General features: G+C 39.2%; 1 protein-coding gene across 1 annotated transcript in view; it reads left to right on the forward strand.

Annotated features, from left to right (window-relative positions):
* The first annotated feature begins 21,840 nt into the window (after positions 1 to 21,840).
* The window catches only part of LOC126299307 (uncharacterized), a 54,554-nt gene continuing 49,359 nt past the window's right edge, over positions 21,841 to 27,035 (forward strand). The window contains exon 1 of the mRNA XM_049991108.1: positions 21,841 to 21,905. Within this exon, the coding sequence (XP_049847065.1) occupies positions 21,851 to 21,905 (55 nt within the window). The 5' untranslated portion in view covers positions 21,841 to 21,850. The remainder of the gene's footprint in view (positions 21,906 to 27,035) is intronic.

A 27,035-nucleotide genomic window follows, 5' to 3' on the forward strand; every position in this document is an offset into this window, starting at 1 on the left:
TGCAATATGGCTAAATAGGAATGACCAGAGGCTAAATTTAATGCTGTGGAAGGAGCATGAATACGTATGGGAAAGATAGATGCTGTCTTACAGAGACTTTGGGAGAAAAGAGAAGTAGCTTTATGAGTTTCAAGAGTTCAGATAGCAAACCAGATCTAAGCAGAGAGGGGAAAGGTTAAATGTGAAAGAAATATATGTATAAAAGGGAAAATAACTTGTAGACTACTTTGGAGAAAAAAAAGAGGAAGCACATTAGGATAAGACCCAAATATGACGACTAAAAGAAGTATTTCACAGGGCACTGAAAGGTAAAAGTCTAAAAAGAGCCACAGAGATCCTGAGGAGGGACAGCCATGACGAAACTCATCCACCTGTTGAGCAAGATATATAAGACAGGCGAAATGCCCCCAGACTTCAGGAGAAATTTAATGACTCCTATCGCAAAGAGGACAGGTGCTAACAAGTGTGGGTATTAGCGAACTATCGGTTTAATAAATCATCCTTGCAAAATACTGGCACGGATTAATATAGAAGAATGGAAAAAGTTGTAGGAACTGACATGAGGAAAGATCAGTTTGAGTTCTGGAGAATTGTAGGATTAGTTGAGGCCATACTGACCATTCGTTGTATCTTACTACAGTGGTTCTCAAACTGTGGGGTGGACCCCGAGGGGGAGAGGGGGGGGGGATGGCGTGTGAGGGGGGCGAGCGTTATGTTAGGAAAAAAATATTCTTAGTAACAAACAAACGACATGCCACTGATATGGTTTAACTACACCCGACGTCGGTGTTAACGCCAGACGTGGAGGACGACTATGAAACTGCTGTCACATTTTCAGCATTGTTTGACATGATCGGTCGAGTCACGTAGGTACAAAGCCTACACACGCGAGATGAGTTGGCTTTGTTCCTAGGTGGCGTTGTTTCCTTCGACAGTCAGCCGAGTACCCTTCGTCGCCTGCGCCATTACTGTTTCCGTGACGAGTTTAGCTGCTAACAACATGAAACCTAACAAGTTAAAGGCATACTTAAACCAAACATCCTGAACTAACGGGAAAATCAAAAGATTTCTTTGTCTGGAAACTAAATGTTTAATTATCTACCCAGAAGAAATTTACTAGGTGGACGAATGTGACGTCTAAAACCCTTTTAGACTGTTACCAGATTGATCATAGAATTGCTAAATCCAAGAAACCACACAGGCTACAGAAACTCTTGTTTTACCAGCAGCAATTGATATAGTACCAACAGTATCATTTGCTCAACCGTTGAAAAGTGTCCCTGTCCCTGATGACACAGTGCGTAGAAGAATTTAGACATTTCTGACGATTTAGTCGAGCAGTTAATCTATAAATTGCGCAACAACTATTTTGCACTTCAAGTGGACGAAGCAACTGACATTCATAAAGATGATCATTTGATTGCTTAATGTACTTTTGGTTGATGAATGTAATATTCGTGAGGAATTTCTTTTCTGTGAGCCGATACTGAAAATAGCTACAGCTGAAAGCCTTTTTGACATGCTCAATACTTTTTTACTCAAAACGGTATATCATGGAGTAGATGCATTGTAGTATGCATAGACGGAACTCGCTCAATGTCTAGAATTCACGGCCGACTTCAAGCGAAAGTTCTGTGGCTCCTGATGCTGTATGGACTCACTGCATGATACATCGGGAGGTTCTGGCCGATGAAGAACGCCTTCATGAAGTTTTGCAAACGGTTATACAAACAGTAAATATTAGTAAGGCAAAATATATAAATTCGAGGCTTTTTAAAGTAATATGTGAGGAGATGGGTGCTTAACACACTCAGTTACTCTTTTTTTAGTAATACTCGATGGCTTCCAAGGGGTAAAGTATTGAAAAGAATGGTTGAACTGAAGAATGAGGTACTCTGCTTTTTAAAGGAGAGAGGCCACTCTTCGGCAGACTGTTTGAACAATTGAGATTTTTCATTTTAAATGGCTTACCTCACAGACATTTTTGAAAAACTAAATATTTTTAACATATCTCTTGAAGGTAATCGGGCAACTGTACTATCTTGGAATGAAAAGGTGAAGGTGTTCATTAAAAAATTAGACCTGTGGCAGAACCGAATGGAGAGTGGCATACTAGATATGTTCCTTGCTATAGTGTCACTGTTACCGTATACAGATAATCCGGTACTTTCAATGGCAATAAAAGATTGCTTTCTTCATCATCTTGCAACATTAAAAGTTCAAATCGTGAAATATTTCAGCTACGATTTTGATACATTTAAATGGATTAAAATCCATTCATAAATGCTCCTGGACCATCATTTCTAAATATAGAAGAGTAAGAACAACTTACTGAAATCACTTGTGATACTTCAATGAAGAGTATATTTAATTAAGTGTCTTTGTTGGAGTTTTGGATACATATTAGCAAGAACTTCCCAACACTAACCCCAAATGCAATGAAGATCCTGATTCCTTTTGCAACAACATATTTGTGCGAGACTGGATTTTCAGTTTTGTCAGCCATGAAGTCGAACTACCATTCAAAGCTAAATGTAAACAAAGAACTTCGAATGGCTCTTTCTGCTGTTCCTCCACGTCTTGAGAAACCTTGTTCTTAAGAGCAAGCCCATCCAACACACTGAACTTTTTAATTTAAATTTTTATTGCACTTGTAATTCTTGTCTGCTGAATTGCAAATAATGTTCATTTCATAGTTTTTGAATAAATGAAAAAGTGATAATGACAAAAAATTTGTTCCATATTCTCGTTATAATAAGTCATGTTATTTTTTGTTTCATGCTGCGTAAAATCCTTTCAAATTGAGTTCGGTAATCATATAAGGAAACAATATAAAGTATGATTATTTTTATTAATAACAATAGGCTGAGGGGCTTGATACTATTTTTCCTAGTGTAGGAGGGGGGGGGGGGCAGGAAAATAGTTTGAGAACCACTGTATTAGAAGACAGATTAAGGAATGACAAACCTACATTTGTAAGTTGTATGTTTATAGAAAGCTTTTGACATTGTTATCGGAAACAGATTCTTTGTATTTCTGAAGGAGCGAAACACTATTCACAAGCTGTACAAAAACCAGAAGCAGTTGTATGAATCGAAGGACACAGAAGGGAGCAATGGTTGAGAATGGAGTGAGAAAGGATTGTAGCTCACCTCCGATCTTATTCCATTTGTATGTAGCAAGCCATTAGGCAACTAAGGAGAAATCTGAAATGATTAATATTTTACGTAAACTCGTATTGGGTGTGGTGCCCTCTACTGCAATTATGAACAAATCGTACCAAATGTGGTTCTACATGACTTTATTGTAAAAGGAATGTCTTGTACTATTACTGTTTTCAAAACTGATGTTCTTGCAAATGGGTGCTCATTGAACTTCTATTATTTCATATTGACATTTCTATTTTACACGTCATAAAAAGTGCTGTTCTCTGCCGATACGAGCTTATGTTATGGATCTGTTGTCCTGTAAATGTAGTCACCTACTTCTTGGACACGTTAGCATGTTTTGTTTGATATTTGCAGTTATATAACTCAACATCCTTGTCAGTGCATATAATGATCTTAGATGGTAAGAACTTAGGTTCTCCAAAATTGTGCACGATTAATTTTATTTCAGCTTTATATAGCCTCATTTCATTCGTAAAGCTGTATTTTATGATAATATTATTTGCACTTCTCTTTATTATATTTTAAGAGGTCACCTGCTGATGGGCAATGCCCGACTCGCATCATGAGCACAATAAAGGAGAGGATTCAGTGCCAACTGGATCTGTATTACTTACGCGACTTGCCAACATTTTTCAATTCACTTTCATAGTTACTGTTATTGTGGACACACACCTCTACCAGGATATCAGGTCCGGTTTATAAAAATGAAGGGGTACCAGTACTGGATCGAATTGGGGGGAAACTAAATTTATGGCACAACTTGACTAAAACAAGGGCTCAGTTGACACGACACATCCTGAGACAGAAGGAAATAGTCAATTTCGTAATGGAGGGAGTGTGGTGAATAAAAACCCTAGTGGGAGGTTAAGGAATGAATACAGTAAGCAGGTTCAGATGGCTTTAGGCCGCAGTAGTTGCACAGAGATGAACAGGCTTCACGAGTGGAAAGCTGCAACAAACCATTCTTCGGACAGAATGCAATAACGACAGTCAGTTTCAAGAGAGAATGATAAAGTTTTAATTATCATCTCAACAAGATAATGTTACATCATTAATGCTTTAATACTTTACAGCGACGTTTGCAGTAGTGGTACAAACAGAAATCTCCATTCCACAATTATGTAGCACGCTGCTAGATGAGCCAAAGCAAAATAACGCAGCTCATCTCCACTTACTAAACTATTCTGTGATAATAATTCCTGTGAGCTTTTGTCTTCTTTGGAATTGGGAATAACGAATTATATTCTATATTCTTCTTAACGTCTGTGGGTAATTTACCTGTGTCATACATCTGTATTTCAGGTGGAGTGTTTTGTCACTGTATGTTCTCCAATGATCTTAGCGATTCTGAGGGAATATAGTCTATTTCCGGTGCCCTGTTTTGATTTCGGATCTTCAGTGTTCACCAAATTCTGCATATTGTATTATTTGTGTAAACAGTCAATGAAAACTGGGGCATTTACAGATAGACTAAAGCATGTGATAAAGGTGCCAGTCCACGAAAGTTGAGCGAAGAACATAATATCCAACTATCGGCCCATCTCTCTGCTCGCACTCGACTTACAGGTATTTCAGATAATAATGTGTGATAAGATTTCTAGCCAAATTATACAAAATGGCTTACTGACTCTTATGCAGTTTGGATTTCCTAAGGGATTTTTCTCAGAGAGAGCTGTATTTAGGCTAACAGATGAAATTCCAGGTGAATTAAATTTCATAAGGTATCCAATGGCGAGCTTCCAGTCTGTGCTCTCCTATGGTATAATCTTCTGGGGAAATGCTACAGGAGTTGAAAAAGTTTTCAAACTTCAGGAAGGAACAGTGAGGTTAATGTATGCGGTCTCTAGTAGAACAATATGCAGCGATCTCTTCAAATGTCTCAGGATATTTACTATTCTAGCTCAATAAGATGATGTTTGTAACCAACAGATAAGAATTGTTTCAGAACTTCACAACCACGACACAAGACAGATGAAAAATTTCCACCAAGGCTCAGCAACTCTCACGAAAGTACATAGGGGAGTTACTTAGTCAGGTATAAAGTACACAACAAGCTTCTCATCAATACAAAAAAGGAAATTAGTAATGTACAGGTATTCAAAAGGAAATTAAAAGCTTTAGTGTAACAGTAGATGAAACTGCTTAGTTAAAAACTCACTCTTAAAACCGAAAAGTCATTCATATGTTAAGAAGACTAAATTTTGTATTTTAAATCAATTTATAATGGGATAATGATATGTACTTTCAGGAAAATATTTTTGTTTTAATTTAAATCATAGTGATAAATTGTAAATTTATTTATTTATGTATCTCCTTAGGATAAAAATGTATTCTTTCATCTTCTTTACTGTTTTAATCAGTCACTTAAGCTTATGCCAGTAAACTGCAGGTTTGAATAACATAAGCAACCAATTGTTCACAGAAAAGAAATGAAATAGTATATTTGTGATGTATAAAATTTCCATGTAATACTGTATTATATTCTTGACTTGTGTTACATTACTAGAACACTACTTGTACAATATGTAATCAACAGCACAAAATAAAAAAAATCAAATTTCGCAACTGTAACAACACCTGTATGATCTTCATTTACTTCCTCTTCTCTTTCCCTTATACTGTCTTGGGAGTTTCTTCTCTTTGTGCAATATAATCCGTTAGCAAAATAAAGAACATTAGTATATTCATTCAAATGTCGATATATATATCAGTTACTGCAGGATAGCTGTCCTGTCCACAGATGATTTACTTTAGCATATTGTTAATAAAAGGAATAGAAAGACAGATAATGTGTACAGTTATTCAGAAATATGGACACAGCTCAATTAAATTTTTCTGCCATTCATTACAAATGGAGTTTGAATAATCTGTACATCAAGAAAAAAAGAGGATCTAAATACAATTTTGATTAGAGCTCGTAGAGTACTGATAGTTGAGTAGTTGTCCGCTAGAGTGTTCTTGGCTTCAGACAGCCAACTTGCGTCAGTTTTGAATAGCTATCATGTCCTGCAACATAAGATTCTATGTGTTCTTGAGTTCAGAAGAAGTGTGTCGGCAATTTCAGTGCAGAGAACAGTCCGTCTCCAATGAAACAACGAATCATCAGTTAGAAACATCATAAGCCTTTGGTTTAACCTTTTTCAACAAACTGGTTGACTGATTTTTCATGTGTGGGAAAAGTTTGGCTACCACTTATATGTTATCCATGCAGCAGCTTGGGTGCAGCACAATAACCCTAACCAGTCTCGCAATGTGTCTGGATGCATAGATGTGCATTTGTGCGACGTCTCTAACAAAGAAAGACAGCCTTAATAATTAATATGTTACACATATCATTGTAAATTCCTGACGCATTCTTACTACTAATTCGCTATAATTTCTTTATTCGTTATCAATTTTATTTCGAGGTTCCCTAAACTTTCAATGCAAATTAGCCCCTAATCAAAAATTAAGAGAGAAGGAAGGCCACAATAGACAGATTCCTGACCTACCAATAACAGTGTACCATATTTTGATTTCGAATGCGGCGATTTTGAGAGTGTTTAGACATTTTTCAATATGGTGGCAACCGTTAAATTAAGATGAATATCCAAAAGACTCCTTGCTTCTTCCTCAAGAAGAAGCAGTGATACAAAAATGACAGTTGAAGCTAAAGTGGGATGTGAAACTTCAGTGGGCTGAAAACATTGTCTACCCTCAAAAGTCTCAGCACCTAGCCTTTGCCCATTGATTCTCACAGCAGTTGGAAGTGGGCCTATTTTTTGAGACCAGAAGCTCACTATAGAGAAGGATATTCCAAGGTTATGAAACCCCAGAGCTTCGGCACATCAGCATCACTTTTTGGCACTTTCAATTCAGAGCAACAGCTACAGCCACACATCTCTCACATGAACACACTCTACTCTTGGCACTTGCTGCTTTGGGTTACATTAGAGTTTATCTTTTAGTTTCCTTGAGCAGAATGCACTAATGTTGCACTCTTATAGGCGTAACTGTTTTCACTTGGCGTGCAGAGAATTTTTGAAGGGAAATACAGGAAAACTCAAATCAATCCAGCGAACGCATCGAAAGAAATGCCAGTTCTTCTGGGACTTACAGGGAAAATCAATTGTTGCTGTGTTATTTATGGAATGAGCGACAATCTGCTTTCCTGAAAAACCAACTCTTTCATGTAATTCACATGATAGTTTTCATATTGTATTACCCCAGTAAAAAATACTGGGTTAGTAAAATGGTGCTGCATAAGGCCTGAAATAATAATAAACGACCACTCAACAGCAGTCTAGCTTCTAAGAGGGTTGAATATCTATGTATGTTTCGGCGCACAGTGCAAGTTCCCACTGCTAGCCGACGCTGCAGTCGCCCAAACCCCAAGATGACACTGGTGGGAAATTTAAAACTACAAAGTAGCAATGGTAGGAAATTTAAATAAATTGCAAGATGGCGGTGGCTGAAAATTAAGAATGCAAGATGGTGGTTGTGAGAAATTTAAAAAATACAAGATGGTGAAACTAGCCCATTTCCACATTTTCTCTCTATTCCTCCTCCCCCTTTCACCCTCCCATATCCTATTCTCCACACAAACCCACTGTAGTATTTTAGTAGGCATTAAAATGAATGAGCCATTCTCAATGTAGCAGTTAATCGAGCATTATGATTAGGAAGACGTTCATTTGAACTGCATAAAACGGCATCATGTTCAATTTAGTTTGAATTACACACACACACACACACACACACACACACACACACACACACACACACACACAAGAAATATGTTATGGATTTCAGTGCAACTACTGCCTGGATGGGCAGGACAAGCAGAGAGACCTTGGACTTAGTGTGTGTGTGAGAGAGAGAGATAGCTGATCACGCCAGCAGTGGAGGTGTCTGATAACACTCCCAGCTGGCTGATAACAGGTAACGAATGTCAATGCTGCTAAGCTTTATGACATATTCCATCTCTCTCTCTCTCTCTCTCTCTCTCTCTCTTTCACTCTCTGTGTAACGCTTACTTAGATGAAGCAGAAGCATTTGTGGTCTTGCAAGCAACAGTTCAGGAACTATTTGCAAATGATCAACATTTAAAAATCAAACTGAGATTTTATATACGATTCGGTTACAAATACCAAATTTGGAATGAGGATTTTATTGTACTTTATTTTCATGTGCTTAGTGTCATAGTGTGTAGTTTTAGTGTTAATAAACTATCATTTTGAATTGAATCAAGTGAAAAATATGTCATATACACTGTACCTATCATCAACTTGGTGCTCTCTCTCTCTCTCTCTCTCTCTCTCTCTCTCTCTCTCTCACACACACACACACACACACACACACACACACTTAGGTTAGGTTAGGTTAGGTTACACACACACACACACTCACACACAGCATTACATCATACTGGTTTAAGGTACAGGATTTCCAACAATAAAATACGTAAGCTCCTAAAATTCTCTCTCTAATGGAGGAAAAACCCTCAAAAAAAACCACTCTAGGTGAATAATTTTATTACAAAAAGATTACATTAATCTAAAGCAAATAATATTCTTTCTGATACTTGAGTGCTTGTTATATACTTTCACTAATGAATTCATCAGTTTCATCTTCATCAACATCATCATCTTCTATAAGATAATACTAATTAAAAATTGTTGACATTTATAAATTTCACATTCAATGTCCCCACTCTCACAAAAACACATATTTCTTCTCTGTCTCCTACACCTCATCCTCCTCTCCCATCTTTTCCTTATCAGTTATTAGATCAATACTGCGAAGAAAGAAAAATAATAACGTAATACATTTTCCTATAGAAAATGAGAATAAAAGCTTTTGAAATGCAGTATTCCAGAAGACTAGTTAATAGTTAGGTAGATCAGATAACTAATGAAGTGGTACAGCATCGACTTGCACATAAAAGAGCACACGGCACAATATAACTGAATGAATGGGGGACGTCAAGAAATAACAAATTTGGTTCTGGAATGAACTGTTGACGGAAAAAAATTTGTATATGCCGACCGATGCGTGAATATAGTAATCACGTACAAATGAATGAAGGTTTTAGTAATCATACGGAGATAATATGATGTGTACTGGATAGACTAGTGTGGAAAACTGTATCAAACCCATCGCTGAAAGACTGAAACGACACTAGTGCTTGTAAACAACTAGAATACTTTAAATAACCTAGCGTCTGTTGCTTTTAATAACAGAATCTAAGAAGAAATAATTAAATTTTTATCAACATCACTGCAATGGCTGTGATGTTATAAATTTTTCATCTTCTTGCACCAGTATGGGAAATGTGGTTCTTGTTAGGGTCATTGAATCTGTATGCTCTTTTCAGTCATGATAGGCACTCACAGGATTCTGTTGTCAACTGTCAAATTACATGCAGTGGTTATAGCAAGGTTAAGGCAGAGCTTCTAATCTACATTTACACTCACTAATTTGTGGAGAAATTTGAGTGCCTGCATAACCATAAACGTTTCAGGGAGGAGAAGAAGAATCAGTAGGTGAAAGATTTCAGACTTACACATTTTTGGAGAGAGTTTTCAAACTTGGTGAATTGTTCATTGTAATATATATGTGTTGCACATGTCTCCTTGACAGAAAAAATTGTTGAACAACAATAACGATTATGATGGCATGAGAACAGTACCCTGCCTCCAGGGGAAATCAAAGTTTTATAAGCCACGTCCATGGTAAAGCAGCTAAATAATTCCGAATACTTTCAATCCTTTATGCTGATTCGGTATTGGTGTTATGGGGAAAGTGTTTGTGGACGCAGATTCACCGAAACTCTTATCTCATGTGAAATGTCCAATCAACAAGTTCCACTAGTTCCCAGACATGTTTCAACAGGCAAAAACAGTCCTGTCGTGTCAACATAAGCATCATATTTACCTTCCACATTTCAAGCAACAGGAAACAGATATGCAGATTCATCAACCAAAAGTAGTTGTTGCCTCTTTGCTTCGTTACATTGGCTGGCTTTTTAGCAAGAACAATAATTTCACACAATACAATTTCATACAATAATTTCACAGTTAAATTAATTTTAGGTCTCTATTTCTCACCAGTGCATGAGCAAATCTCACGGGCTCCAACAACAATGTATTAGCACGCTCGACTGGTCGTCAGCGTTACACCAGCCAACACCCACCCACGGCTATCTCTGAGCCATCACAGAAGGCATGACGCCATATGGCCGAAAATTTATGTTACAGAAAACTAATGCAGAGTAAATAGTGGTAAAATAGATCTAACCAATTAGAAATCTTGAAGTTAAACAAAAGCCGAAATCCAAAGAGTTTCAAAACATCAAGATTTATTTGATTCAGAAAATGTATTATATACAAACCACAGTTTATCACCAAAGCACAAAAATCTTACCTACAACATGAGCGAGTGCAACAAAAATATGTCAACATCAATTTAAAACGATTTTCCCCAGAAACTTTGATGTAAGTGTGAAAGAAATGCATTTTACTAAACTTTTTTTTTTACTTTCTGATCCAAAGCGTTCTTTGACAATCTGTGGGTACACATTCATTGTGGAACTTTTTTGATACTTCATTTTTTAAACCTTAAGTATGAAAGAAATTCTGTAGCGGGACCACCGGTATAAAAATGAGGTTTACAGTGTTTTGCTCTCAGTAGAGAAGGAGTAACAGTAGAATGGCTGAGTCAGGAGAGCTCACTGACTTGGAAAGTGGACTAGTCATTGGATATTAAATGTGTAACAAAACCATCATGGTTCAGCCATTATAAATCTGCCAAACTCAACTGTTGGCGATATTTGCGTGGAAGATCCAGATGAGGATGCTTACAGTCGAATGATTGGAACAGAAATTGTTCAATATATGTGTTCATCCATAACGTGATTGATGATCGGCGTTAGAGTGAGGAGGCCGTTAAGTGGCGGAGGCAGCAATGTTGTGGTCACAGATGTAGCCTGCTCCGTTGGCAGATGCTGAAACTGTTGATGTTGCTATGCAACTTTGACAGTGAGGGTTCCATATGCTTAAAGCTGAGAAGTGACAGTGTCTGCATAGGTATCCTGTTGGAGTCTGTAGTTGGTAGAGAATTTCTGAGGCGTGTACCTTCATTGGCCAGCCATTACCTGTGCTGTCCTTCCACAATGAGAAGGTCGTTGACCAGTTTAACTGAGTTCTCTTTGGACCAAAATTGTTGCATGTCAACTTGCACCATGAATACGTCATGATCCAGGGCTATGTGAGCGCTATCATCTGTGCAGACGGTGCTATCGTCAGTCATGTTAGACGTATCCTGTAGAATGCACTCACACTTTAGTCTGTTGACAGTATAAGTAGTCGAACTTCCGTGAGGTAAGGTGTGAAACGTGTTTCTACCTTGGCTAATCACTCAGTGTAGGCCTGAGTATGGCAGGTGGAAGGCTAAATGGATGTGTAATCTCTCAGATTTACATAATCTCTTTCCTATAGAGCTTGACACACGTAGAATTTGTGTGAACTGTGTACTTGCAGAGGTGGTATCTTCATCTAAATCTACATCCATACTCCGCAAGCCACCTGACGGTGTGTGGCGGAGGGTACCTTGAGTACCTCTATCGGTTCTCCCTTCTATTCCAGTCTCGTATTGTTCGTGGAAAGAAAGATTGTCGGTATGCCTCTGTGTGGGCTCTAATCTCTCCGATTTTATCCTCATGGTCTCTTCGAGAGATATACGTAGGAGGGAGCAAGATACTGTTTGACTCCTCGGTGAAGGCATGTTCTCGAAACTTCAACAAAAGCCCGTACCGAGCTACTGAGCGTCTCTCCTGCAGAGTCTTCCACTGGAGTTTATCTACCATCTCCGTAACGCTTTCGCGATTACTAAATGATCCTGTAACGAAGTGCACTGCTCTCCGTTGGATCTTCTCTATCTCTTCTATCAACTCTGTCTGGCACGGATCCCACACTGGTGAGCAATATTCAAGCAGTGGGCGAACAAGTGTACTGTAACCTACTTCCTTTGTTTTCGGATTGCACTTCCCCATGATCTTTCCAGTGAATCTCAGTCTGGCATCTGCTTTACCGACGATCAACTTTATATGATCATTCCATATTAAATCACTCCTAATGCGTATTCCCAGATATTTTATGCAATTAACTGCTTCCAGTTGCTGACCTGCTATATAGTAGCTAAATGATAAGGGATCTTTCTTTCCATGTATTCGCAACACATTACACTTGTCTACATTGAGACTCAATTGCCATTCCCTGTAACAGGCGTCAATTCACTGCAGATCCTCTTGCATTTCAGTAAAATTTTCCATTGTTACAATTATACCACAGCATCATCCACAAAAAGCCTCAGTGAACTTCCGATGTTATCCACAAGGTCATTTATGTATATTGTGAATAGCAACGGTCCTACGACACTCCCCTGCGGCACACCTGAAATCACCCTTACTTCGGAAGACTTCTCTCGATTGAGAATGACATGCTGCGTTCTGTTATCTAGGAACTCTTCAATCCAATCACACAGTTAGTTTGATAGTCCATATGCTCTTACTTTGTTTATTAAACGAATGTGGCGAACTGTATCGAACGCCTTGCGGAAGTCAAGAAACACGGCATCTACCTGTGAACCCGTGTCTATGGCCCTCTGAGTCTTGTGGACAAATAGCGCGAGCTGGGTTTCACACGATCGTCTTTTTCGAAACTCATGCTGATTCCTACAGAGTAGATTTGTAGTCTCCAGAAAAGTCATTATACTCGAACATAATACGTTTTCCAAAATTGTACAACTGATCGACTTTAGAGATATAGGTCTATAGTTCTGCACATCTGTTCGACGTCCCTTCTTGAAAACGGGGACGACCTTTGCCCTTTGTCTCTTCTAGAGACCTACGGTACACCGCTGCAAGAAGGGGGGCAAGTTCCTTCGCGTACTCTGTTTAAAATCGAACTGGTATCCCATCAGGTCCAGCGGCCTTTCCTCTTTTGAGCGATTTTAATTCTTTCTCTATCCCTTGTCGTCTATTTCGATATCTACCATTTTGTCATCTGTGCGACAATCTAGAGAAGGAACTAGAATGCAGTCTTCCTCTGTGAAACAACTTTGGAAAAAAACATTTAGTATTTCGGCCTTTAGTCTGTCATCCTCTGTTTCAGTATCATTTTGGTCACAAAGTGTGCGGACATTTTGTATTGATCCACCTATCGCTTTGAGATAAGACAAAAATTTCTTAGTATTTTCTATCAAGTCAGTACATAGAACTTTACTTTCGAATTCATTGAACGCCTCTTAGATAGCCATCCTCACAGTACATTTCGCTTCGCGTAATTTTTGTTTGTGTGCAAGGCGTTGGCTATGTTTATGTTTGCTGTGAAGTTCCCTTTGCTTCCGCAGTAGTTTTCTAACTCAGTTGTAGTACCAAGGTGGCTCTTTTCCATCTCTTACGATCTTGCTGGGCACATACTCATCTAATGCATATTGTACGATGGTTCTGAACTTTGTCCACTGATCCTCAACACTATCTGTATTTGAGGCAAAACTTTTGTGTTGAGCCGTCAAGTACTCTGAAATCTGCTTTTTGTTACTTTTGCTAAACAGAAAAATCCGCCTACTTTTTTTAATATTTCTATTTACGGCTGAAATCATCGATGCAGTAACCGCTTTATGATCGCTGATTCCCTGTTCTGCATTAACTGTTTCAAGTAGTTCGGGTGTGTTTGTCACCAGAAGGTCGAATATGTTATCGCCAAGAGTCGGTTCTCCGTTTAACTGCTCAAAGTAGTTTTCAGATAATGCACTTAAAAAAATTTCACTGGATCCTTTGTCCCTGCCACCTGTTATGAACGTTTGTCTCTCCCAGTCTATATCCGACAAATTAAAATCTTCATCCAGAACTATAACATGGTAGGGAAATCTACTCGAAATATTTTCCAAATTTTCCTTCAGGTGCTCTGCCACAACAGCTGCTGAGCCAGGGGGCCTATAGAGACATCCAATTACCATGTTTGAGCCTGCTTTAACTGTGACCTTCACCCAGATTATTTCACATTTCGGATCTCCGTCAATTTCCTTCGATACTATTGCACTTTTATCGCTATAAACACGCCTCCCCCTTCACTCTCCAGCCTGTCTCTAAGTGTACATTCCAATCTGAGTTTAGAATTTCATTACTGTTTACATTTGGTTTCAGCCAACTTTCTGTCCCTAGCACTATGTTGGCATTGTGACCGTTCATTAATGAGAGCAGTTCTGGAACCTTTATATAGACACTCCTGCAGTTTTCTATTACCACATCAATATTGTTATTCCCTGTTGCGTTTTGCCTACTACTACCTTGTAGCGTCTCAGGAGGCGTCTTTTCGGGCCGTGCACGGGTGGTGCATGCTTATTAATATTTTTAACTGTGTAATTACGTGTGATGTGTGTTTCATGATGGTATTCCCTGAGCAAACGGAATAAAAAGACAGGCGATCGATTTAATTACTTCTTACAAGACCTGCATCCATCTTTCCAAACAGCAGAGAATTATGAGCAAGAGAAATCCAACCCCCGCTAACTGAATTTTTTGTAAATAAACAATATACACTTGAATTTCCCTTTGTGAGATCCTTCCTCTCCACCGCAGAGCCACCAATTTCCAGACAGGGGAGGGGATAGGAAGAGGGAAGAGGCAGAGGGTGGGGGGTGGGGTGATGGGGTGATGGGGATAGATTTCCAGAAAAATTCTGTAAATAAATAAATAAACTATATTCCACACACTATCTAAATTATTTAAACAACATTCCATACACTGCAATCGATTTCCTGACCAATTCTTTAACTAGATAAATAAACTATATATTATATAAACGTCCATAAATAATTAAATAATGTTCCATACATTGCCTAAATTCTTTAAACAATGTTCCATACACTACAATCGAATTCTCTCCAAATGATCAATTTCTGTGATGGGGGGGAGGGGGTTTACCAGAATCAAACTGATAAAAGTGAGAGGGAATATTCCAGTAACTCAGACCTGAAACTGTACCTGTATCAGCAAGGTTTCCTGATTGGTGGGGGGAGGGGAGTGGGAGGGTGTGGAGGAAAAATAGGTCAAGGACCTGTCAATCAAAAGGAAGGATCCTTTTAGCAGAACAATAGGTTAATGACCTGTCAATCAAAGGAGAGCAGTAGGTTTGCCCCTGAGTGCATACCTGCCCCTGATATAGGCAACCCGCACTACCAAAATACACCATCAGTGCTGGTGCGCCACTACTGTCCTGTTGTTGGATGGATTCATGGATGGGACAGCATTTGTAATTTCTAAAAGACGACTCTCCTTATGCTGATGGGTACAAGAGGTTGAAGGCGAATCCTCGGAGCATCACATAATACACTCCTGGAAATGGAAAAAAGAACACATTGACACCAGTGTGTCAGACCCACCATACTTGCTCCGGACACTGCGAGAGGGCTGTACAAGCAATGATCACACGCACGGCACAGCGGACACACCAGGAACCGCGGTGTTGGCCGTCGAATGGCGCTAGCTGCGCAGCATTTGTGCACCGCCGCCGTCAGTGTCAGCCAGTTTGCCGTGGCATACGGAGCTCCATCGCAGTCTTTAACACTGGTAGCATGCTGCGACAGCGTGGACGTGAACCGTATGTGCAGTTGACGGACTTTGAGCGAGGGCGTATAGTGGGCATGCGGGAGGCCGGGTGGACGTACCGCCGAATTGCTCAACACGTGGGGCGTGAGGTCTCCACAGTACATCGATGTTGTCGCCAGTGGTCGGCGGAAGGTGCACGTGCCCGTCGACCTGGGACCGGACCGCAGCGACGCACGGATGCACGCCAAGACCGTAGGATCCTACACAGTGCAGTAGGGGACCGCATCGCCACTTCCCAGCAAATTAGGGACACTGTTGCTCCTGGGGTATCGGCGAGGACCATTCGCAACCGTCTCCATGAAGCTGGGCTACGGTCCCGCACACCGTTAGGCCATCTTCCGCTCACGCCCCAACATCGTGCAGCCTGCCTCCAGTGGTGTCGCGACAGGCGTGAATGGAGGGACGAATGGAGACGTGTCGTCTTCAGCGATGAGAGTCGCTTCTGCCTTGGTGCCAATGATGGTCGTATGCGTGTTTGGCGCCGTGCAGGTGAGCGCCACAATCAGGACTGCATACGACCGAGGCACACAGGGCCAACACCCGGCATCATGGTGTGGGGAGCGATCTCCTACCCTGGCCGTACACCTCTGGTGATCGTCGAGGGGACACTGAAGAGTGCACGGTACATCCAAACCGTCATCGAACCCATCGTTCTACCATTCCTAGACTGGCAAGGGAACTTGCTGTTCCAACAGGACAATGCACGTCCGCATGTACCCCGTGCCACCCAACATGCTCTAGAAGGTGTAAGTCAACTACCCTGGCCAGCAAGATCTCCGGATCTGTCCCCCATTGAGCATGTTTGAGACTGGATGAAGTGTCGTCTCACGCGGTCTGCACGTCCAGCACGAACGCTGGTCCAACTGAGGCGCCAGGTGGAAATGGCATGGCAAGCCGTTCCACAGGACTACATCCAGCATCTCTACGATCGTCTCCATGGGAGAATAGCAGCCTACATTGCTGCGAAAGGTGTATATACACTGTACTAGTGCCGACATTGTGCATGCTCTGTTGCCTGTGTCTATGTGCCTGTGGTTCTGTCAGTGTGATCATGTGATGTATCTGACCCCAGGAATGTGTCAATAAAGTTTCCCCTTCCTGGGACAATGAATTCACGGTGTTCTTATTTCAATTTCCAGGAGTGTACTAGTGTTGACAAGTGAAGAATGGGAAAAGCATTCTATGTGCCAACTAGTTGTGGTGCCTTGTGGGAGTTCCCATAATGGTGTACCCTGTAGTTGCGCTTCTGTTAGTTTGTCATAATCAGTATCCACTGCAAGTGTGTTGATCCAAGAGAGATAGTCTGCCACAACATCGTCTGCATCATGGAGATGTCGAGCATAGGTTGTGAATTGCGCACTATACTGTAAATAGCGAAAACATCATCGGAGGAGAAAACTGGTGACTGAAATTTCATGAGAAGATCTCGTCGCACGAAAACGCCTTTGTTTTAATGATTTACGTAGCATATCTGTGACACAATCTCCCCTATTTCGCGATAATACAAAACGAGCTGCCCTTCTTTGTACTTTCTCGATGGCATCCGTCAGTCCCACCTGATGCGGATGCCACACTGCACAGCAATACCCCAGAATAGGGCGGACAAGCGTAATGTAAGTAGTCTCTTTAGTAGACCTGTTGTACCTTCAAAGTGTTCTGCCAATGAATCGCAGTCGTTGGTTTTCTCTACCCACAATATTATCTATTTGATCGTACCAATTTAGTTTATTTGTAATTGTAATCACTAAGTATTTAGTTGAATTTACAGCCCTCAGATTTGTGTGACTTATCGCATAATCGAAATTTAGCTGATTTCTTTCAGTTGGAGTTAAAGTTGATCAGTCATGGACCAGAGCAATTCACAGGTTTAGTGTACAATGAAATAAAAAAATTTGTCGCCTGTTTTATTGGGATGGCAATTTTTTTTCACATATTTGTATGTAACTTTGTGGGGCTAGTGGCACTGTTAAATTAGTTGCGGCGGTAGGGCGCGATAGTCGTGTGGGGTGAGAGCCAGCAATCCGCTTTTGAATCTTTAAACAGTGCACACAGTACTGGGTCAGTGGTAGGGGTACCTGATTTCAACCTTCCTTTCATAGTGCAGACCGATGGATCATGTTCCAACATTTCAACGGTACTATTGTAGGAGCAAGGGGGTATGCATAGACCATTAGCGTATGCAGCAACTGCCTTGGCTAGAACTGATTTTGACTACTTGATACACAACCTAAACTGGAGGCCATGACAGTGCTATTCATTTGAGAAAGTTGCAGGTTTTACTTAGAACACAGAACACTCGTTTGGTAATGGATAATAAAGCCCTGAATTGGGTATTGGGCCCCTCATGTAGGATCAACTGAATAGCGTGGTGGGCTGTACACATTATGGCTTTTCAGTTCCATCTGGTGCATATCAGGGGAAGAGAGAACCAAGTAACCAACACTCTGAACAGGATGTTCTGGCAGGATGAAGGAGAAGAAAAAGAGGGAAATGGGAGGGAGTGTGATCAGGAGCATCGGCATCTGTTGATATTGCAGAGGTGACTGGTCCTGATGTAGTACCAGCTGTGTGGCTGTGATCCCAGCGTTATTCTATAATTTAGAGGAAGAACAAGAGATGGATGAGGAGTTGAGCAGAATTCGTTAGCAGATAATAGAAGGGCGTCCAGTCAGTGGATATTCCACGGAGAAAGGGATGCTCTACTACCAAACCAGCAATAATTGGAAGGTAAAAGGTCTGTCTGCCGTGTAGTTTGGTGCCAGCCAGGTTCTCTTACCTTCATCACTCCTTATGTGGCAAGCATCTTGGTGTTTACAAGACACACATCAATGTTGGTGAACACGTGACGTGAAAGGGTACGAAGGGTGATATTCGGGATTTGACAGAGAGATGTGAAGTGTGTAAGACGGGAAAACCTAACAGCAACCATAGACTGATTTTACGACAGTCCACACATGAATTTCATCGATTGTATAAAATTTTTATTGATTATCTGGGACCACCTGTGCATTCCAAAAATGGGAACCTGTTCATGTTTGTAGTTTTGGGCGCATTTATGTCCTTCATTTGTTTATCCCTGAGTTGGGGCACTGCTGGAGTTAATACCATTCAGCAGTTGCCCTCTATCTTTGCGAGTTTTGGGCCGCTGAAGAAAACAGTAAGCAACAACACCACAGAGTTTATGTCCCATGAGGTTTTGTTGCAGTCACAAAATCGGACACATTAACCACCACCCTCCATTACCTCCATTCCTTGTTTTCTGGGCAAATCAACTGGAACTTTCAAATCTCATCATTTATCACTCAAGCTCACAAAAAGATGTAACAGATCGTTTGGGTGACTCCATCTGGCGTTCATGGCTGCTTGACACTTATCCTACAAAAGCAATCTGGCCCAACTGATGCTCTCCTACAAAGTAAGTTCTCTCTTGAGCAACCTGTGATCACTAAACGACTTTTTCCAGAGCGAGTGAATCCTGATGAATTCAAGGTCAAGTGGGAGATGGCGAGGTGAAATGTCTTCCTCGCCCATCAGAGGGAATCTTGGGTCTACAATTGTGGAAGGTTGCAGCAGTTGGAACAGGTGATACAGTTTAAGTCAGGAATATCTGGGGGCAGAGAAAGATGGGACAGAGGCCTAACCCAGACGATGCCGCTGAGGTTCCTAAGTTCTTGTCCCAAGTCAGCTTCCTGGTCGAAAATGGAAAGACCAGCAGAAGGACCCATGCCCATCTAAGTCTTCACAAACTGGGTGCTATAGAGGCAGAGCACAGCTACCTGATGGTCCTCTTTTATTTCACCTTGCTTTCCCCCACCCCTGCCAGCCCCCCTTTTTTTTGAACACAAAATGTAAGTATGACATATACTAAATACTACTTCTACTACCGAGCGAGGTGGCGCAGTGGTTATACATTGGACTCGCATTCGGGAGGACGACGGTTCAATCCCACGTCCGGCCATCCTGATTTAGGTTTTCTGTGATTTTCCTAAATCGCCCCAGGCAAATGCCGAGATGGTTCCTTTCAAAGGGCACGGTCAACTTCCTACCCCATCCTTCCCTAATCCAATGAGACCGATGACCTCGCTGTCTGGTCTCCTTCCCCAAAACAACTCCAACCCAACTACTTCTACTAACGATATTTATATATTTTGCTTATCACTTACTTGTTGTGATACAGGAAAGCAGGTCTTATTGCCCTTGCAGGCTGCAGAACTTGAAGTATCTGGACAAGGACGGAAGCACAATATGCACTGAAAGACTGTCACTGATGGAAAAGAGTCAGCATGTGGGGAGTCTAGTTTCATCATACTGTTGATTTCCTTTCGTAATGATAATTTTGTTTCATGGATGTCTGACACAGCAATAATGAAATATATGAAGCAATACCTGGGTGGCATCCGATTCTAAAGGGATAAGAACAAGGGCATACCAAGGATCTGAACTGGAGGGGTGGGGGGGGGTGGGGGCAGATCATACTAGTCTCAGGAAACAAGGACTTGAGACAACATACAACACTTCTTATTAAATAAAACAGCAGTAAACCAGTGATAAACTGATTTTAATAAACATTTTAAATACAAGAATGCACTTGTACAATCCGAAAAACATGCAGCATTTCTTATTAAATAAAACAGTAAACTAGTAAAAAACTGCAAATATCTTCTAGGGGTGGTGGTGGGGGGGGGGGGGGGGAAGCTGCCCCTCCCCCCCACCCCTCGCATGCACATGGATAAGACATCTTTTTAGATGAAATGAAATGATCATATGGCATTAATAACTGGGATTCCCTACCTGGGGAAGTTTGGCCACTGTGTTGCAAGTCTTTTCAGTTAATGCCACATTGGGTGACTTCCATGTCAATGATGATGAAATTCTGATGAGAACAACACAACACCCAACCTTGAGTAGAGAAAATCTCTGACCCAGCTGGGAATAGAATCCAGGCCCACTGCATGTCAGTCACATGCACTGACCACTCAGCTAAGGTAGTGGACTACTTTTTAGATTATAGGACTTTTGTGGAATGTTTTATACTTATGTCTTGGCATGACACAGGGAAGACTCACTTCCAAAATATATTCTTAAATGGGCCTTTATATGAGAGGGGAGATGGCATTATGAAAGAATTTTGTTTGAAAGAGTTTAAATGGCCTGAGCAGTCCACCAGGCATCCTAGCAGAAATAATAATATGAACAGATGACTACATGATAATCTGCAATGGCATCATTGCATTCTGGTCTTCTGGAAATAACAGTCATGTGCGTGTCAGGTGTGCTTGTGTGAATGAATGTGTGTACATCTCCTTTTCTGACATGTATTATGCTTTTGACGTTCCAGATCTGTTCGATACAGGACTTCCTTTTGTGGCTCAAGTTGTTTCAGTTAAGGATTTGAGAGAATTTTGTAAGTTACTGGAAGAAGTGAGATTCCCCTGTAATTGTTCAGCTCAGTTTTGTCACCTTTCTTGAGGAGTAGATGTATCAAGACACTCTTCCATTCTTTTGAGATATTACTGGCTCTCTTATCTGTAATAACAGGAGTACAATTCTTTTCATTTGAGATGCAATTACATATATAATATGATGACAATAACAGTTTTGTTCACAAAATTACACTTATGACATACAGACTTTGAAGTTGGCCAAGACCAATGATGGTCGTTATCACTTTATAAACATGGTTGTATCTGAAATAAAAACATGCTCGTTTTTCTTTTTTAAATAATTCTTTGTCATTTTGTAAGAAACAGTTATCTATGTTATGAGAACCCTATGGTCTTCAAGAGAAAGGGATTTGTCGTCTGACGTGTATACCTCTGCACGTAACCAGAATTTGGCCTTATCTCTGAAGTTTATCAATTGTCACAGGGCAATAAAAGTTCAGAGCTTAATCCTAAAGAAATACAGCTTGGTATCATTGATTAATCTTATTTATCCAAAAATCTTTAATGCTTTTATTACTTCAGATTTGGCACACCAATGTATATAAATAGAGCTCTAGTTCTCCTCGTCTTCACTTTTCTCTTCTAACATGGAGCTGAACCAGATCCTTGTATTGGCTATCACTATTGCAGGTGTTGTATCTGGTGAGTATTGCTATCATTGTACTCTCTCATTATTTGCTCTATTTTTACATGCATATTGTTGTAAATATAAAATTGTTTCATATTTCCCAGAAAACATTCACATATACACATATTACACAGTTTCAAACAAGAAAAATTGAGTTAACTTCTAGCAGATCAATTAATATTGAATTCATCATCTGCTTACCCATAAAGTCTTGACTTGTCATGGTGGGATTTTAAATTATTTGTCTGGGTCTGCCATGCCAGAAATAGTTAATGCACGTGTCCTGAAACCTTAAATTTACAGTCAACAGATTCTATGAAACATGCTTGATTTCTTAAATGAACAAAGTTGCATATAAAATGTGCATCTATTTATTAAATCTCATATTTTGAAATTTATAAATTCTCACATTACTGTGAATTTGCCATAGTTTATGATAAATATAGTGTAGTTTTGGCCAGAAAATAATGCCAGTTGCAGCTTAAAGAGTTGAATTCTATAGCTTTTTTTTTGCCAAAAATTGTTTTCACTTTCAGAAGCCCATTCCACATTATTGAAGTGCTAGAACAAAATTTAAAACCTCAAAATATTTTTCAAAAGACATGTTCTAGCACAATAATTGCATGTCATTTCTTTTTTAAACACTACTAATTTCAGTCATACAATTTATTCTTAGACATATACCTCTTTCCTCATATATCTTAGGATGGCCTGTTATTTGACCAAAGCTAGAGTGTTTCAAAAAATAAGTGCCAAATTATGATTTTCGTCAGTCAAAACTCCCAGAGGGTTTTTAAAAATTTGTCTATAACCAGTTTCAGCAATATACACCCATTCTAGATATCTTTGTTTCTTTTTCATATACACAAATAAATTTTGTTATGTCTTTTTGCATAATGAATGCATATATCACAGGCAAGTATTGTTCGGGGGGAGAGCCATATGCAGATACATTTATATCATGTAAAAAAAGGGATCTGAGTATATATATATATATATATATATATATATATATATATATATATATATATATATATATATATATATATATATGGCACATATTTCTGAAACTAGTGCATTGAAATAGGTGTAAACTGATTCTTGTCTCTCAATACAAGATAATATAAGCATCTGACAGTTAAATGTGTGTCTTATTATCCATTATTTTTAAGAATTATTAGGTTATCTATACTTTAGGATTTTTCATACCTACTACTAGTATGATACATTCTGAGAATATGTAGGCAACTGTTATCTTAAAACAGTTTCCAGATTCCCATATTAATGTTATAGAAAAAGAATTTGAATAGTTACAACTTCTTTCAGAGAAACAGTGTTTCTGCTTATTGAATTTTATATTTATTTGCATGATTTTCAACACAGACTGGTCATATCAGTGTGTCTTCAGTTGCTAACAGTGTCTACATAAGATGTTTCTTATAATGCACTTATCAACTACTTCAACATCTCTTACAATTTTCCTTCATGACTGCACCTATGGAACTAAAGCATGAAGATTCATATTGCAGCAGTTAGTGCAGTGTCATTTGTTATTGTTTGGTTCCTTATTTACATTTGTAAAAGCTGCTTGTTGCTCCAGTTACTTATACCAGGCAGTCCATTCATTTTAATTACTAGACCATTTGTCGACATTCCTATTTATTTACTTATTTATATATTTAGCTCACTGACCATATACAGTACAGTGCACAAGGTGATATTGGAGTTAACTTAAATTTATCATTTGCAAAGAAAAATAATAAGGATTACATTTTGGCCTACATATTACAAGTTGGAAAAGTTATAAATTAAATACATTTAAATTGATGTATTCGCCAACTGAATAGAAACAGTGTTGGGGCCTATTGCAGATGTCGTCTAACACATATTATAAATGCATTTGTACACTGAGATGACAAAAGTCTTTACACAGTGATAAGTGCACATACAGGTGGTGATAGTATTGCATATACAGGGTACAAAATGGCTGTGTATTGGTGGAGCTGTCATTTGTACTCAGGTGACTCATGTAAAAAGATTTCTGACATGCTTATGGCTACAAGACAAGAATTAACAGACTTTATTCCATTTTGGAAATCATTAGGGAATTCAATATTCTGAGATCCACAGGGTCAAAGTGTGTGTCAAGAATACCAAATTTCATGCAGTACATCCCACCAAGGACAATGCAGTGGCCCATGGCCATCACTCAATGACCGAGAGCAGTGTTATTTGCATAGAGCGGTCAGTGCTAACAGACAAGCAACACTGCATAAACTGATTGCAGAAATCAATGTTAGATGTACAATAAACGTATCTATTAGGACAATGCAGTGCAAATCGCCATTAATGGGCTATAGCAGCAGCAGACAGATGTGAGCGACTTTGCTAACAGCATGAAATCACCTCTGTGCCTCTCCTGGGCTCATGACCATATTGGTATAACCCTTGATGACTATAAAACTGAAGCCTGATCAGGTGAGTTCTGATTTAGTTGGTACGAGCTGATGGTAGACTTTGAGTGTGGCACAGGCCCCACAAAACCATCAACCGAAGTTGCGAACAAGGCACTGTGCAAGCTGGTGGTGGCCCCAGAATGGTGTGGGCTATGTTTATACAGAATCAACTGGGTCCTCTGGTCCAACTGAACCATTCATTGACTGGAAATGGCTATATTCAGCTATTTAGAGACCATTTGCGGCCATTCATGGACTTCATTTTCCCAAAAAGTTATGGAATTTTTATGGATGATAATGTGCCATGTCGCCAGGCCACAAGTGATCATGACTGGTTTGAAGAACATTCAGGATAACTTGAGTGAATGATATGGCCATGCAGATCACCCATTATGAATCCCATCAAACGTTTATGGAACATAATTGAGAGGTCAGTTTATGCACAAAATTCTGCATCAGAACACTTTCACAATTATGGATAGCTTTAGAGACAGCACAGCTCAATACTTCTGCAGGGGACTTCCATCAGCTTGATGAGTCCATGATGAGTCAAGTTGCTGCTCTACACTGGGTAAAATGAGGTCCAACACAGTATTAGGAGGTATTGCAAGACTTTTTTCACATCAGTGTATGTAGTGTCATATAAATTTTAAATCATTTAAATCATAAATTTGTTGAACCATTTTATCCTCATAAATCATGCACATACCTGACACAGATTTGTATTATCTGGGATTTTCTTAAGGTTTTTTTAGTACTGTGCCTCTAAATGACATTTTTTCTTATTCTGCTATGATTGCCAATTACATTTTGTTAATAAACATTAGTGTATCCATAATATAATGCATCATAATGGTAGTTTTGTCAGGGTTTCAAATAATGATTTACATAATTCTCTAGCTCTGCTACATGTAATAATCCTAATGGCTCTCTGTATGACTGTGAAGGTCTCCAGATCTGCTTTGAAATTTACCCAGAATATGAGGCCAAATTTCAGATGTGCATATAAATATGCACAATAAGTTCTCAGTAGTGTCCGCTCATTTGTTTGTCCTTTTTAGGCCCTTAAAAGAAAACAGAGTGTACTCATCTTGGAATTGATTTGTTTAATATGTTTCTCCCATTTAGCTCACTCTGTATCCAAATACAAAGAAATGTTGATGTCTTTTTATTTTAAATTGGTTGACACAATGGTGGATTATTTTGACACTTATGGTAATTTAATGATGCCATTTTCCTGAGATTTATTTTCAGCTGACTTATGTTGACAATTTACTTATCTGACTTACAGTAGAGTTTACTGCATTAGGAGTTGCTTTCAAAAACATAATTGTTTTATGTGACTCACCATGCACATCCAGATCATTGATATAAATAATTGACAGTTGAGATACCCCATAGGTGTTAGTGTCCTTCTGACAAATAACCTGAGACTATTTGTGATTTTTACATCTACATGTCATGTTTACTTTTTGCTTGATCCTCTATTAGGCACACTAATTTCCAACAGAATACAAATTGCCAGTATGCTTTCTAGGTCAGTATTTCTAACATAGAAATTTTCTTTTTGTGTGTTTGTATACTTTATAGTGTCCCTTTCATCATTTTTTTTCTCCAAAATGTCAACGTCAGTTTCTTGTGAAATAATGTTAAATCCAGGACAACTGCATATGAGAGAAAATCGTTAGGAATTTCTGTGATTAGTGTACAGTGTGCCGAAAAGAAGTAACTTTGCTAGGAAAGACAGATGGTAGAAATTAAGCAGTAAAAATCAGGAGCAAGAAGCATTATAAAATCACAGTTTGTGTAATTAAAAGTATATAATTGTTATATATGAATATTTAAATTCTAAGGTACAAGACAAAGTATATATGGGACATTATTATCAATAATGGAACAAATATAAAATCAATATAAGTAATGATGTATCATTCCTTTACCTGGAATAATTTAAAATAGGTACCCACCACGTGAATTTAAGTTTTCCTCTCCTCTTTTCCATAAGTATTTTCAACATCTGCACCTACTGGTAGTCTGGAAAGGGCATCTGCAATGACATTATGTTTACCCTGAATAAATTTCATCTCATAGTCAAACTGTTGAAGGAATAAAACCCACCTTGTTATACGGTCATGATAGAGTCTGCACTCCTGAATGTAAGATAGAGCTTTATGGTCAGAGAAAACAATTACCTTGTGCCCTAACACATAACTTTTAAACTTATTAAATGCCCAGTGGATGGCAAGTTGTTCCTTCTCTGTGACTATATGATTTTTCATACTTTTGTAAAACCCGGCTAGCAAAAGCAATAGAATGGTGTTCTAATTTTCCTTCTATTTCTATGTTTTGAAACAAATGTGCCCCTAAACCTGTCTCACTAATATCTGTCATTATACAGAATGGTAATGACATAACAGGTCTATACAACATCTGACTTTGGGACAGTTGTTGTTTTATTTCCATGAATGCATCCTGACATTCTTGTGTCCAATCCCAAACAGTATTCTTTTTTAGTAAGTTACATAAGCAGTTTGCACTTAAAGCTTGGGTACTAAGAAATTTTCTATAGAATCCAGTGAGTCCAAAAAAGGACTTGAGTTGTTTTTTGTTCTTGGGGTTAGGGAAGTTTACAATGGCCTCAAGTTTATCCTTATCAGGTAAGATTCCCTTTTCTGAAATATTATGCCC

The sequence above is a fragment of the Schistocerca gregaria genome, chromosome X, assembly GCF_023897955.1.
Source record: "Schistocerca gregaria isolate iqSchGreg1 chromosome X, iqSchGreg1.2, whole genome shotgun sequence".
In the NCBI taxonomy this organism is placed as follows: domain Eukaryota; kingdom Metazoa; phylum Arthropoda; class Insecta; order Orthoptera; family Acrididae; genus Schistocerca; species Schistocerca gregaria.